General features: G+C 49.2%; 1 protein-coding gene across 1 annotated transcript; it reads left to right on the top strand.

Annotated features, from left to right (window-relative positions):
- Window positions 1–8,695: 8,695 nt before the first annotated feature.
- Window positions 8,696–12,495, top strand: LOC123097545 (probable LRR receptor-like serine/threonine-protein kinase IRK). The gene is made up of 3 exons (XM_044519311.1): window positions 8,696–8,853; window positions 8,947–10,614; window positions 10,728–12,495. Exons 2-3 carry the CDS (start codon window positions 9,161–9,163, stop codon window positions 12,193–12,195), a joined length of 2,922 nt encoding a protein of 973 aa, XP_044375246.1. The 5' UTR covers window positions 8,696–8,853; window positions 8,947–9,160; the 3' UTR covers window positions 12,196–12,495.
- Window positions 12,496–15,999: the final 3,504 nt, after the last annotated feature.

Genomic DNA, 15,999 nt, shown 5'->3' with positions numbered 1-15,999 from the left:
AACTTTACATCTTTTGGTATTCACACTATGAATATGTGTAACATCACGTTCGAGATTCATCAAGAATAAACCATTGACCAGCGGGGCATGACCATAAAACATATCTCTCATATAAATAGAACAACCATTATTCTCGGATTTAAATGAGTAGCCATCTCGAATTAAACGAGATCCAGATACAATGTTCATGCTCAAAGCTCGCACTAAATAACAATTATTGAGGTTTAAAACTAATCCCGTAGGTAAATGCAGAGGTAGCATGCCGATGGCGATCACATCGACCTTGGAACCATTCCCGACGCGCATCGTCACCTCGTCCTTTGCCAGTCTCCGCTTATTCCGCAGTTCCTGTTTTGAGTTACAAATATGAGCAACCGCACCGGTATCAAATACCCAGGAGCTACTACGAGTACTGGTAAGGTACACATCAATTACATGTATATCACATATACCTTTGGTGTTGCCGGCCTTCTTGTCCGCTAAGTATTTGGGGCAGTTCCGCTTCCAGTGACCACTTCCCTTGCAATAAAAGCACTCAGTCTCAGGCTTGGGTCCATTCTTCGACTTCTTCCCGGCAACTGGCTTACCGGGCGCGGCAACTCCCTTGCCGTTCTTCTTGAAGTTCTTCTTACCCTTGCCTTTCTTGAACTTAGTGGTTTTATTCACCATCAACACTTGATGTTCCTTTCTGATCTCCGCCTCCGCTGATTTCAGCATCGAATATACCTCAGGAATGGTCTTTTCCATCCCCTGCATATTGAAGTTCATCACAAAGCTCTTGTAGCTCGGTGGAAGCGACTGAAGGATTCTGTCAATGACCGCGTCATCCGAGAGGTTAACTCCCAGCTGAGACAAGCGGTTGTGTAACCCAGACATTCTGAGTATGTGCTCACTAACAGAACTATTTTCCTCCATTTTACAGCTGAAGAACTTGTCGGAGACTTCATATCTCTCGACCCGGGCATGAGCTTGGAAAACCATTTTCAGCTCATCGAACATCTCATATGCTCCATGCTTCTCAAAACGCTTTTGGAGCCCCGGTTCTAAGCTGTAAAGCATGCCGCACTGAACGAGGGAGTAATCATCAGCACGTGATTGCCAAGCGTTCATAACGTCTTGGTTCTCTGGGATGGGTGCTTCACCTAGCGGTGCTTCTAGGACATAATCTTTCTTGGCAGCTATGAGGATGATCCTCAGGTTCCGGACCCAGTCCGTATAGTTGCTGCCATCATCTTTCAGCTTGGTTTTCTCTAGGAACGCGTTGAAGTTGAGGACGACGTGGGCCATTTGGTCTACAAGACATATAGTAAAGATTTTAGACTAAGTTCATGATAATTAAGTTCATCTAATCAAATTATTCAATGAACTCCCACTCAGATAGACATCCCTCTAGTCATCTAAGTGAAACATGATCCGAGTTAACTAGGCCGTGTCCGATCATCACGTGAGACGGACTAGTCAAGATCGGTGAACATCTCCATGTTGATCGTATCTTCTATACGACTCATGCTCGACCTTTCGGTCTTCCGTGTTCCGAGGCCATGTCTGTACATGCTAGGCTCGTCAAGTGAACCTAAGTGTATTGCGTGTGTTCCGAGGCCATGTCTGTACATGCTAGGCTCGTCAACACCCGTTGTATGCGAACGTTAGAATCTATCACACCCGATCATCACGTGGTGCTTCGAAACAACGAACCTTCGCAACGCTGCACAGTTAGGGGGAACACTTTCTTGAAATTATTATAAGGGATCATCTTACTTACTACCGTCGTTCTAAGAAAATAAGATGCAAAACATGATAAACATCACATGCAATCAAATAGTGACATGATATGGCCATTATCATTTTGCTCCTTTGATCTCCATCTTCGGGGCGCCATGATCATCTTCGTCACCGGCATGACACCATGATCTCCATCATCATGATCTCCATCATTGTGTCTTCATGAAGTTGTCACGCCAACAATTACTTCTACTTCTATGGCTAACGCGTTTAGCAATAAAGTAAAGTAATTTACATGGCGTTATTCAATGACACGCAGGTCATACAAAAAATAAAGACAATCCTATGGCTCCTGCCGGTTGTCATACTCATCGACATGCAAGTCGTGATTCCTATTACAAGAATATGATCAATCTCATACATCACATATATCATTCATCACATCTTTTGGCCATATCACATCACAAGGCACATGCTACAAAAACAAGTTAGACGTCCTCTAACTGTTGTTGCAAGTTTTTACGTGGCTTGTATAGGTTTCTAGCAAGAACGTTTCTTACCTACGTAAAACCACAACGTGATATGCCAATTTCTATTTACCCTTCATAAGGACCCTTTTCATCGAATCCGTTCCGACTAAAGTGGAAGAGACAGACACCCGCTAGCCACCTTATGCAACTAGTGCATGTCAGTCGGTGGAACCTGTCTCACGTAAGCGTACGTGTAAGGTCGGTCCGGGCCGCTTCATCCCACAATATCGCCGAAACAAGATAAGACTAGTAGTGGCAAGAAAAATTGACAACATCTACGCCCACAACTGCTTTGTGTTCTACTCGTGCATAGTAACTACGCATAGGCCTGGCTCATGATGCCACTGTTGGGGATCGTTGCAGAATTTTAAAATTTTCTACGCATCACCAAGATCCATCTATGGAGTATACTAGCAACGAGGGGAAAGGAGTGCATCTACATACCCTTGTAGATCGCGAGCGGAAGCGGTCAAGTGAACGGGGTTGATGGAGTCGTACTCGCCGTGATCCAAATCACCGATGACCAAGTGCCGAACGGACGGCACCTCCGCGTTCAACACACGTACGGAGCAGCGACGTCTCCTCCTTCTTGATCCAGCAAGGGGGAAGGAGAGGTTGATGGAGATCCAGCAGCACGACGGCGTGGTGGTGGAAGTAGCGGGGATCCCGGCAGGGCTTCGCCAAGCGCAAGCGGGAGGGAGAGGTGTTGCAGGGGAAGAGGGAGGCGCTAGGGGTTCTGTTACTGCTGCCCTCCCTCCCTCCACTATTTATAGGGGTCCTGGGGGCGCCGGCCACCCTGGAGATCCCATCTGAGGGGGGGTGGCGGCCAAGGGGGTGGCTTGCCCCCCAAGGCAAGTGGGGCGCCCCCCACCCCTAGGGTTTCCAACCCTAGGCGCAGGGGGAGGCCCAAGGGGGGCGCCCCAGCCCACTAAGGGCTGGTTCCCTTCCCACTTCAGCCCATGGGGCCCTCCGGGATAGGTGGCCCCACCCGGTGGACCTCCGAAACTTTCCCGGCGGCCGAAACTGGACTTCCTATATATAATTCTTCACCTCCGGACCATTCCAGAACTCCTCGTGACGTCCGGGATCTCATCCGGGACTCCGAACAACTTTCGGGTTTCCGCATACTAATATCTCTACAACCCTAGCGTCACCGAACCTTAAGTGTGTAGACCCTACGGGTTCGGGAGACATGCAGACATGACCGAGACGCCTCTCCGGTCAATAACCAACAGCAGGATCTAGATACCCATGTTGGCTCCCACATGTTCCACGATGATCTCATCGGATGAACCACGATGTCAAGGATTCAATCAATCCCGTATACAATTCCCTTTGTCAATCGGTACGTTACTTGCCCGAGATTCGATCGTCGGTATCCCAATACCTTGTTCAATCTTGTTACCGGCAAGTCACTTTACTCGTACCGTATTGCATGATCCCGTGGCTAACTCCTTAGTCACATTGAGCTCATTATGATGATGCATTACCGAGTGGGCCCAGAGATACCTCTCCGTCATACGGAGTGACAAATCCCAGTCTCGATTCGTGCCAACCCAACAGACACTTTCGGAGATACCCGTAGTGCACCTTTATAGTCACCCAGTTACGTTGTGACGTTTGGCACACCCAAAGCACTCCTACGGCATCCGGGAGTTGCACGATCTCATGGTCTAAGGAAATGATACTTGACATTGGAAAAGCTCTAGCAAACGAACTACACGATCTTTTGTGCTATGCTTAGGATTGGGTCTTGTCCATCACATCATTCTCCTAATGATGTGATCTCGTTATCAATGACATCCAATGTCCATAGTCAGGAAACCATGACTATCTGTTGATCAACGAGCTAGTCAACTAGAGGCTTACTAGGGACACGTTGTGGTCTATGTATTCACACATGTATTACGATTTCCGGATAACACAATTATAGCATGAACAATAGACAATTATCATGAACAAAGAAATATAATAATAACCATTTATTATTGCCTCTAGGGCATATTTCCAACACCGGTCCCGGCGATGCGCCATATTTCGGCTCCGCCCACTTGATATATTGACCCCTCCTGTGTACGGGGTACGAGGTAGAATAGCCTCTTCCATAGCTCGAAATGAGCTTCGCAGCCCAGAAACAGCTCGCAAAGGGCGACATAGCCAGCGATGTGTAATATGGAGGCGGGAGTGAAATTATGCGGCTGGAGGCCGTAGAACTCCAGGAGCCCACGGAGGAACGGATGAATTGGAAATCCAAGCCCTCTTAATAAGTAAGGGACAAGGCATACCCGCTCCCCCATGGATGGGTTGGGAAAGCTCTCCGCTTGCTCCCCGACATTGTAGGTGGCGAGCCCGGCTCGAACGGGGACCATATACGCTGGAGGGAGAAATCCCTGGGTCTGTAACTCTACTAATTGGTTGTGGGGGACGAAACACTTCTTCCAATTGCCGGGCTTAGGGCTACGGGAGCGAGAGGAGGAGCTGCGACGATCGGCCATGTTGGAATGGATTTTTTCCGGGCGCGCTCCGATGGATACTCGCTGCGGGAGGATGGTGTGATCTGGATCTGAGAATCCCCGTCTCTTTAATAGACGATTTACTCGCATGGCTAGGGTGGCAAATGTAAAAACGCCCCGGCTTCTCGCATTCGCTCGACACATGGAAGATAGCCATGATTAGGCGCGGAAGCCAAGGAGTGCAACATTTATGGGAAGCCGGACACTACTCAACAGGTATTTAGAATTTGGAGAAGAACCTGCCTTGCAATGCCGAAGACAATCTGCACGCCGGACTCATCGCCATTGAAGCCTGGTTCGGGGGCTACTGAGGGAGTCCTGGATTAGGGGGTCCTTGGACAGCCGGACTATATCCTTTGGCCGGACTGTTGGACTATGAAGATACAAGACTCAAGACTTCGACCCGTGTCCGGATGGGACTCTCCTTGGCATGGAAGGCAATCTTGGCGACGCGGATATGCAGATCTCCTCCCTTGTAACCGACTCTGTGTAACCCTAGCCCCCTTTGGTGTCTATATAAACCGGAGGGTTTAGTCCGTAGGACAACAACAATCATACCATAGGCTAGCTTCTAGGGTTTAGCCTCTACGATCTCGTGGTAGATCAACTCTTGTAATACTCATATCATCAAGATCAATCAAGCAGGAAGTAGGGTATTACGTCCATCGAGAGGGCCCGAACCTCGGTAAACATCGTGTCCCCCGCCTCCTGTTACCATCCGCCTTAGACGCACAGTTCGGGACCCCCTACCCGAGATCCGCCGGTTTTGACACCGATAGAGGGGAGGAGAGGTAGCCAAGGGGCACCCCAAGTAGGAGGAATCCTACTTGGGCGCCTCCCAATTCGGCCTCCCCCCTTCCATATTCATCCGGAGGGGGAAGGTAGGAGGAGGGAGGAGAGAAGGAAGGGGGAGGCCGAATCCCTCCCCTTCCTTTCCCTCTTCTCCTCTTTCCTTCCCCATTTATTTCGGCCTACATGGGGCACACCAGCCCCCTAGGGGATGGCCTGTCCCCTACTTGGCCCATTAGGCCCATGTAGTTGCAGGGGATGCCCAGAACCCCTTCCGGTGACCCGATACGTACCCGGTACCCCCGGAACACTTCCGGTGTCCAAATACTATCGTCCTATATATAAATCTTTACCTCTCAACCATTTCGAGACTCCTCGTCATGCCCGTGATCTCGTCCGGGACTCCGAACAACATTTGGTCACCAAATCACATAACTCATATAATACAAAATCGTCATCGAACGTTAAGCGTGCAGACCCTACGGGTTCGAGAACTATGTAGACATGACCGAGAAACCTCTCTGGTCAATAACCAACCGTGGAACCTGGATGCTCATATTGGTTCCTACATATTCTATGAAGATCTTTATCGGTCGTACCGCAATGACAACATACGTTATTCCCTTTGTCATCGGTATGTTACTTGCCCGAGATTCGATCCTTGGTATATTCATACATAGTTCAATCTCATTACCGACAAGTCTCTTTACTCGTTCCGTAATACATCATCCCACAACTAACTCATTAGTCACATTGCTTGCAAGGCTTATTATGATGTGCATTACCGAGAGGGCCCAGAGATACCTCTCGGATACTCGGAGTGACAAATCCTAATCTCGATCTATGCCAACCCAACAAACATCTTTGGAGATACCTGTAGAGCATCTTTATAATCACCCAGTTACGTTGTGACGTTTGATAGCACACAAGGTATTCCTTCGGTATCCGGGAGTTGCATAATCTCATAGTCAAAGGAATATGTATATGACATGAAGAAAGCAATAGCAATAAAACTTAATGATCATTATGCTAAGCTAACGGATGGGTCTTGTCCATCACATCATTCTCCTAATGATGTGATCCCGTTCATCAAATGACAACACATGTCTATGGTTAGGAAACTTAACCATTTTTGATTAACGAGCTAGTCTAGTAGAGGCTTACTAGGGACACGGTGTTTTGTCTATGTATTCACAGATGTATCAAGCTTCCGGTTAATACAATTCTAGCATGAATAATAAACCTTTATAATGATATAAGGAAATATAAAATAACAACTTTATTATTGCCTCTAGGGCATATTTCCTTCAAGTCCTTCGTGGGCGATGGCCATGGTGGGATAGACAAGGTTGCTTCTTTGTGGACCCTTCGTGGGTGGAGCCCTCCGTGGACTCGCGCAGCAGTTACCCTTTATGGGTTGAAGTCTCCATCAACGTGAACGTACGATAGCACCACCTATCGGAACCACGCCAAAAATTCTCCGCGTCTCGATTGTGTTTGCATACTCCAATCCCATCCTCTTATTTTCTTGCAAATTGCATGCTTTACTTTTTCCGCTACTTATACTCTTGTCATGCTTACTTGAAATGTATTGTGTGTGCTTTAACTTGTGCCAAACTCAACCTTAACTTAAAGAAATTAAAAACTGCCACTTTTGCTTGTTTAAGGGTCTAATCACGCCCCTCTAGACCCATCTTCTCGTTCCTTTCAGCAACGCCGGGTAAGCTCCTCCCGTCCGCCCTCTATTTAAACAATGCCAGCCGCCGGGCAAGAATTGCACCACTCCGCCTGCTCGCCATCTCCTCCTTCCACCATTTTCTCCACTATTTTGATGGCATCCAACGAGTCGGAAGAGCAGTTCTACGGCATGAAAGCCGACCGGGTGGCCCGTCGAGCCCGCCGGATACGGGCGAGAAAGCTCGCTGCTCCACCTCCAGGCCTGACGGAGCAAGTTGCCGCCCCAAGCCGACGTGTGGTTCATCAACTCGGCGCTCCAAGCTCGCTCATGAGTGGCGAGTTGCTCCAAGCCAGCATGGTGGGGAGCACGACGGCACGGGCATCGTCGCTGTTGTCGACGACGGTGCGTTGTACCGCGCCTTCAGTGCCTGCTACTGCGCGATCCGCCGTCGACGCGCGCGTAGCCGCACCACGTAGACAGAGAAAGAAGTCGGGCGCGTGACTGTGGACGAGGTGGCGGCCAGCACGTCCGCGTCCGCCGCCATCATTGAGGAAAAGTAGAACATGTGAGGCTGCTGCCGCTTGTATCCCATGGGGGGCCACCGCCGGCGCGTCGCCGACTTGTACAACCGGTGACCTGCCCGGTCTTTATCTCGGACCATCCTGGGCACACCCGTCTGGGCTCCACGGAAGCACCCTTCGATGAGCGGCCCAATCAGACATAGGGAAGACACGAGGGAAGAATATGCCTCCGGGACTTCCGACAGTCCGGTCAGCGGGCTGGCGGACATGAGAAAGACAAAAAGGATCTGTCGCGGCCAGCCGTAGACTAGTGTAGTGTATCCGTGTCGTAAGAATGAAGCTCCGCACGACGTACGTGCACATAGTTTTACCGTTTTAGTTAAAATATGTCTAAAATGTAACCGTTTTTGTCCGGTTCGCATGAAATTCGTCATGTTTGTATGAAATCCGGCCGTGTTTGCATAAATTTCATTCGATTGGTTGAAAAAGAATTTAGGCTAGCATTAGATGGCGCCTCCTGCATCCGTCTCCTTAGATTGGAACAAAAACGGAAGGAAATTTGCGAGTCGCGGCGGTTGGAGGTGCTGATTTTTGATCTTGAAGCAAAGATGAAAACGGGCATTGACGCCTCTGGGAGAGAATCCAATGCAGCTCCGTCCACCTCAAAAGCACCGAAAAGTCCCGAGATTCTTTCTAGTCGCGCGGGTGCGGTTCACCAAGCCTCGAACCGTGCACCCCCCGCCGACGACTCCGAGCCTATTTTTTTTTTCTTGGTCGGGCTCGGGAAGCCGCTCTCGGTCCGTACTCACGGCCCAAGCGCCCCCGCCCGACGCAGCGCACAAACTTTTGGCCCGCGCGCCCGGCCCATCCGAACCCTCGATGGCGTGCTACAGCAGCGCATGGCCGTCCGATCACTCCTGCGTTGCAGCAGCTTTTTCCCCCTCGCCTTTTTTCCTTTTGTCACGAACATATACCACCACGGTTCACTCGACACTCCACGCCGCTCCCCCCAACCCTTGGCTCCTCTCCGACCTGCAACAATGGCGTTCTCCGGTGAGGCGGCTGCGCCCTACAAGTAGACGGCGGAGGTTCCCGTGCCGGTACGTCCTTACCCACCTCGGCTACTCCCTAGAGTCCGAATTTCCGCAGCTCAATTACTTACACTTGGTTTCTTCTCCTGTTTGAATTTGTAGGGGAGGGGAGGGGAGGGGAGGGCGGCGTCCCAAGCCTGGAGGTCCTCTGCTGCAGATTTGACTGAATCCCATCTCTCCTAGCTCATCCGCTTCTCCGGAATCGCCTTCTTGCGGCATTTTGGGGGCGTCTCCTCCTTCTTCCGAGCCCACAAAGGCCCTCACTTCTTGCTGCCGTGCTGTCCGGGCCTTGCCATCTGGGATCCAACTCGCAGCAATGCGGTCCCTCGTGCTGCTGCTCCTCGTCCACCTCGTCTTCCTGGCGGAGGCCAAGGGCGGCGGCCGCGCGGGCCTGGCGGCGGCGCTGAACGACGACGTCCTGGGGCTGATTGTGTTCAAGGCCGACGTGGTGGACCCGGAGGGGCGCCTCGCGACGTGGAGCGAGGACGACGAGCGGGCCTGCGCCTGGGCCGGCATCACCTGCGACCCGCGCACCGGCCGCGTCTCGGGGCTCAACCTCGCCGGCTTCGGCCTCTCCGGCAAGCTCGGACGCGGTCTCCTGCGCCTCGAGTCGCTCCAGTCGCTCTCCCTCTCCGCCAACAACTTCTCCGGCGACATCCCACCCGACCTCGCCCGCCTCCCGGACCTCCAGTCGCTCGACCTCAGCTCCAACGCCTTCTCGGGCGCCATCCCGGATGGATTCTTCGGCAAGTGCCACGCCCTCCGCGACGTCTCCCTGGCCAACAACGCCTTCACCGGTGACACCCCGGATGTGGGCGCGTGCGGCACGCTCGCGTCTCTGAACCTGTCTTCCAACCGCCTGGCCAGCATGCTGCCCAGCGGCATCTGGTCCCTGAATGCGCTGCGAACTCTGGACCTCTCTGGCAATACCATCACCGGCGAGTTGCCTGTGGGCATCAGCAAGATGTTCAACCTGCGGGCGCTGAACCTGCGGAGGAACCGCCTCACAGGCAGCCTCCCGGATGACATTGGGGACTGTCCGCTGCTGCGGTCAGTGGACCTGAGCTCTAACTCGCTCTCCGGCAACTTGCCAGAGTCCCTGCGGAGGCTCTCCACTTGCACAGACCTTGACTTGAGCTCAAATGAGCTCACCGGAAATGTTCCAACTTGGGTTGGAGAAATGGTGAGCCTGGAGACGCTAGATTTGTCGGGGAACAAATTCTCCGGGGAGATTCCGGGGTCAATTGGTGGGCTCATGTCACTGAGGGAGCTGAGGCTGTCCGGAAATGGGTTCACCGGTGGCTTGCCTGAGTCAATCGGTGGATGTAGAAGCCTAGTGCACGTTGACGTGAGCTGGAATTCCCTCACTGGCAGCCTGCCTACCTGGGTATTTGCTTCCGGTGTGCAATGGGTGTCGGTGTCCTACAACACATTCAGTGGTGTGGTGATGGTGCCTGTGAATGCATCCTCTGTGATTCAAGGCGTGGACCTGTCAAGCAATTCGTTTTCAGGACGGATCCCGTCCGAACTCTCGCAACTGCTCACCTTGCAGTCGCTGAACATGTCTTGGAACTCGCTGTCTGGGAGTGTTCCAGCCAGCATTGTGGAGATGAAGTCACTGGAGCTGCTTGATTTGAGTGCCAATAGGCTCAATGGGAGCATTCCATCTACCATTGGAGGGAAGTCGTTCAAAGTGCTGAGCCTTGCCAAGAACTCCCTCACTGGAGAAATCCCACCCCAGATTGGGGATTGCTCTGCCCTCACGTCACTGTAAGTTTAAGCGCACCTCTTTCTTATTCGACTCGATTCGCTAGGCTGATATTTGGAGTTGTTCATGCATTTCTGCCTTTAATTGTATTTGTATGCTTGGTTACTATGTGCAGGGATCTATCACACAATGGTTTAACCGGAGCCATTCCAGCAACAATGGCCAATCTCACCAACCTTCAGACTGCTGATCTTTCTCGGAACAAGCTCACGGGTGGTCTGCCAAAACAGCTCTCCAACCTTGCCCACCTCGTTCGCTTCAACATTTCACATAACCAGCTCTCCGGGGATCTCCCTCCTGGTAGCTTTTTTGACACTATCTCCCTCTCATCTGTGTCCGACAATCCTGGCCTTTGCGGTGCAAAGCTCAACTCATCTTGTCCTGGCGTACTACCAAAACCAATTGTACTGAATCCAGACTCTTCGTCCAATCCGCTAGCACAGAAAGAGCCTGTGCCTGGGGGGCTCCATCACAAGAAAACCATACTGAGCATCTCAGCCCTTGTTGCAATTGGTGCTGCTGTTCTCATTGCTGTTGGTATCATAACTATTACAGTTCTTAACCTTCAAGTTCGCGCCCCAGGCTCTCATTCTGCTGCTGCTGCTGCTGCGCTGGAACTCTCAGATGGATATCTCAGTCAGTCTCCAACAACTGACGTGAATGCAGGCAAGCTTGTCATGTTTGGAGGAGGCAATCCAGAATTCAGTGCCAGTACCCATGCTCTTCTGAACAAGGACTGTGAGCTCGGCCGTGGTGGTTTTGGCACTGTTTACAAGACCACTCTCCGAGATGGCCAACCTGTTGCCATCAAGAAACTGACAGTGTCAAGCTTGGTCAAATCTCAAGATGAATTTGAGAGGGAAGTGAAGATGCTGGGCAAGTTACGCCACCGTAACCTTGTTGCACTCATGGGCTATTACTGGACGCCATCACTTCAGCTTCTTATCTACGAGTTTGTGTCTGGGGGTAACTTGCATAAACAACTTCATGAATCTTCCAATGCAAATTACCTTTCATGGAAGGAAAGATTTGACATAGTTCTTGGTATGGCAAGAAGCCTGGCTCACCTCCACAGGCATGACATTATCCACTACAACCTGAAGTCAAGCAACATTATGCTTGATGGTTCGGGCGAGGCCAAGGTGGGGGACTATGGATTGGCGAAGCTACTGCCGATGTTGGATCGGTATGTTCTAAGCAGCAAGGTACAGAGTGCACTTGGTTACATGGCACCAGAATTTACATGCAGGACTGTGAAGATAACCGAGAAATGTGATGTGTATGGATTTGGAGTTCTTGTGCTGGAGGTCATGACAGGGAGGGCACCAGTGGAGTACATGGAAGATGATGTTATTGTACTGTGTGATGTGGTGAGGGCTGCTTTGGATGAAGGCAAAGTGGAAGAGTGTGTTGATGGGAAGCTCTGCGGAAAATTCCCACTGGAAGAGGCTGTTCCGATCATGAAACTTGGCTTAGTTTGTACTTCTCAGGTTCCCTCCAATAGGCCAGACATGAGTGAGGTGGTGAACATATTGGAGTTGATCAGATGCCCACAGGACAGCCCAGAAGCCGAATTAGGTTAAGGTCTATCTGCTTTGGCCCTCTTCTCGTTGGGGCTTGTTTCATTTTGGGTATCCTTCTTTGCTTGGTAACCATTTAAGCGACGAAAGACGAAGGAAGTTCTATCTAGTGTGCTTTAGGTAGTAGGAGCAGAATGGCAAGTGCCAACGCTAGTCTTTGATAGGCGGCAAGAAATTATGTAATGGATTCCAACGGTCTCATGGCCTATGGCTGTTGATGTGTTTGACTTTGATCCTCATCAGTATGATGCCTGTTGTGGATCCTCTCACATCAGTTTTATAAGCATGAGACTTATTTCAAAAGTATTCGTAATTTTTGTGGTGTCTTGTCCACAAGTTGTCTGTAGTTGTTAGTTTCAGCTGTGCAGTGTGATGATGGAGTGATGCTACTTGTGTTGTCCTCTGGTGTCTCCTTTTCAAACCACTAGATGACCCGGTTGCGCCCATGGCGCAAGAAGCGAGTTAGAAGTGATGTTAGTTGTGAGTAAGTAGGAGATGTAGATGAAAAGATAATGCAATGAGGATTGTATTACAAATAGTAAGATGACTTAAATTGATTTGCAGACGAAAAAAACAGAATGTTTAGAAGAGGAAGTAAGCAATTGTTGATATGATGGCGGGTACAATAATAGTGTTAAACTTGGATTGTAGAAAGTATTAGTTTCCCTTCTAGATCTTCTAGGATATTGATTAACGATTATATATAGGGCAATGTAAATGGATTCTTTTGGTCAAAGGTGAACTTCATAGGCTATTTAGGTAGTTTAGTAGACTGAACATGATGACCAAAGAGTCCAGTGCCAAAAGCAAACAGATTTTTAGGGTGAAGCTATACACATAGAACTTCATAGGCTAATTACGTAGTTTAGTAGACTGAACACGATGCTCAGAGGGCATGCATGATGAGACCCAAGCGCTTGTAGTTGCGCTTGAAGGCGAAGGCATATATTTCTCTTTCCTTCATATTAGCTGCGGGGAAGAAGCCTGCCCAGCCTCTAGTAATTTTTGCCCTGTTGTTGACTCCTTTGATTAGACGGGCTTTGATGCAGGGATTTCCATCTCTAGATTTTATTGGCAAGTCATAAAGCTTTGGGTCAATACAGCGGCGGAGATATTTCTTAGTAAAACTGACCGAGGAATACTGCAAATAAAAGGTAACAACAGTGAGAAAAGAAATATTGGAAATGAAAGGTAATAACACTGAGAAAAGAAATATTGAAAATGAAAGGTAACAACACTAAGAAGAATGCTATATATAATTGCAGGTGATGTATATAGGGTCTTGGCATTCTTTGAGTGGCAAACGTGTGAGCCGCTTCTTGTATAGCTGTAACGCCCACGATGCGGCTATATCTCCCACGTGTCGAGGCACGACTTAGAGGCATAACCGCATTGTGGTATTGTCGCAAGAAGGGTTATCTTCACACAATCCCATGTAATGAATAAGAATGGGATAACGAGAGTTGGCTTACAATCGCCACTTCACACAATACATAAATATAATTCATACATCATTCAAAATCCACACATATACCAACTACGGTCAAATCCAAATGAAAATAAGATAACCCCAAATGCTAGATCCCCGATCAACCCCACTGGGCTCCACTACCGATCATCAGGAAAAGAAACATAGTAACGACCACGTTCCTCGTCGAACTCCCACTTGAGCTCGGTTGCGTCATCTGCACTGGCATCGTCGGCACCTGCAATTGTTTTGGTAGAATCTGTGAGTCACGAGAACTCAGCAATCTCACACCCGCGAGATCAAGACTATTTAAGCTTATAGGAAAGAATGGTGTAATGAGGTGGAGTTGCAGCAGGCACTAAGCATATATGGTGGCTAATATACGCAAATGAGAGCGAGAAGAGAAGCAACGCAACGGTCGCGAAGCTAGAAATGATCAAGAAGTGATCCTGAAACTACTTACGTTCATGCATAACTCAAACCGTGTTCACTTCCCGGACTCCGCCGAGAAGAGACCATCACGGCTACACACACGGTTGATAGATTTTAATTAAGTCAAGTGTCAAGTTCTCTACAACCGGACATTAACAAATTCCCATCTGCCCCATAACCGCGGGCACGGCTTTCGGAAGATAATACCCTGCAGGGGTGTCCCAACTTAGCCCATTATAAGCTCTCATGGTCAACGAAGGATAAACCTTCTCCCGGGAAGACCCGATCAGTCTCGGAATCCCGGTTTACAAGACATTTCGACAATGGTAAAACAAGACCAGCAAAGCCGCCCGATGTGCCGATAAATCCCGATAGGAGCTGCACATATCTCGTTCTCAGGGCACAACGGATGAGACATCCTACGAGTAAAACCAGGCCTCAAGTTTCCCCGAGGTGGCCCCGCAGTCTACTCGGTTCGGACCAACACTTGAAGGAGCACTGGCCTGGGGGGGTTTAAAAAATAAAGATGACCCTCGGGCTCGCGAAAACCCAAGGGAAAAGGCTTAGGTGGCAAATGGTAAAACCAAGGTTGGGCCTTGATGGAGGAGTTTTATTCAAGGCGAACTATCAAGGGGGTCCCATAAATCACCCAACCGCGTAATGAACGCAAACTCAAGGAACATAATACCGGTATGACGGAAACTAGGGCGGCAAGAGTGGAACAAAACACCAGGCATAAGGCCGAGCCTTCCACCCTTTACCAAATATATAGATGCATTAATATAATAAGAGATATTGTGATATTCCAAAATATCCATGTTCCAACATGGAACCAACTTCAACTTCACCTGTAACTAGCAACGCTATAAGAAGGGCTGAGCAAAAGCGGTAACTTAGCCAAACAACGGTTTGCTAGGAAAGGATGGTTAGAGGCTTGACATGGAAACATGGGAGGCATGATATAGCAAGTGGTAGGTAGCGCAGCATGGCAATAGAACGAACAACTAGCAAAGCAAAGATAGAAGTGATTTCGAGGGTATGGTCATCTTGCCTGCAAGGTTCTCAGAGTTGTCAAAAACTTGATCCTCGTAAGCGTACTCAACAGGTTCCTCGTTCACGAACTCGTCTCCCGGCTCTACCCACAGCAAGAATACAAGCAAAGAAACCACAATCAATCACGGGAAATGCACAAGCAACATGATGCAAAACATGCATGATATGCGAGATATGATATGCGATGCATATGCGTGCTCCGGAAGAAAAAGGATGAACAAGGCAGTAACTTGGCAAACCAAGTATGCCACTAGAAAGATGAGATGATTTCGGTCGAAATCGATATAAAGATCACCGGAAACGGATGCACGGTTTGCAAATGGCAAGCAAAACAAGAATGACACGATTCTGCGATTAATAGCATGATAGCACTTAGAATGCAACAAGTAACTATGCTACAGCACCCCAACATAGCAATAAAACATATGGCAGTAATCTACTGGAGATGCTTGACAAAAGATGAACACTGAGCTACGGCTAGATCACAACATAACAGGTTCAAACAAGCATGACAAAAGTGCAAAAGATATCAGAATCACAGACTTGGTGAAATTACTGGACATGGCATAAACAGCATCAGGTAGCAATGTTCAGAGCAAGCAAACAACATGATGCGGGAACTTAACATAGTAAAGCGAGGAATGGCATGAATCTATTGAATGCATAGAACAAAAGTCCCTTACTGACCATGAGCCTAAAAGGATTAGAAGATATGATGGCACCCATGTAAACATAGCAATTTTCGTTAACAGGTTTCAGACTTAGCAGAAAACAGAGCATGGCAGAAACTGTATTATGGAGGCATCTTTGTGAGTTTGATTCACTCACCGCAAAGCAATGCATGAAAAAACAAG

This window comes from Triticum aestivum, chromosome 4D, assembly GCF_018294505.1.
Source record: "Triticum aestivum cultivar Chinese Spring chromosome 4D, IWGSC CS RefSeq v2.1, whole genome shotgun sequence".
Taxonomy (NCBI): domain Eukaryota; kingdom Viridiplantae; phylum Streptophyta; class Magnoliopsida; order Poales; family Poaceae; genus Triticum; species Triticum aestivum.
The sequence above is the reverse complement of the archived record's forward strand: the minus strand, read 5'-3'. Positions and strand labels throughout refer to the sequence as shown.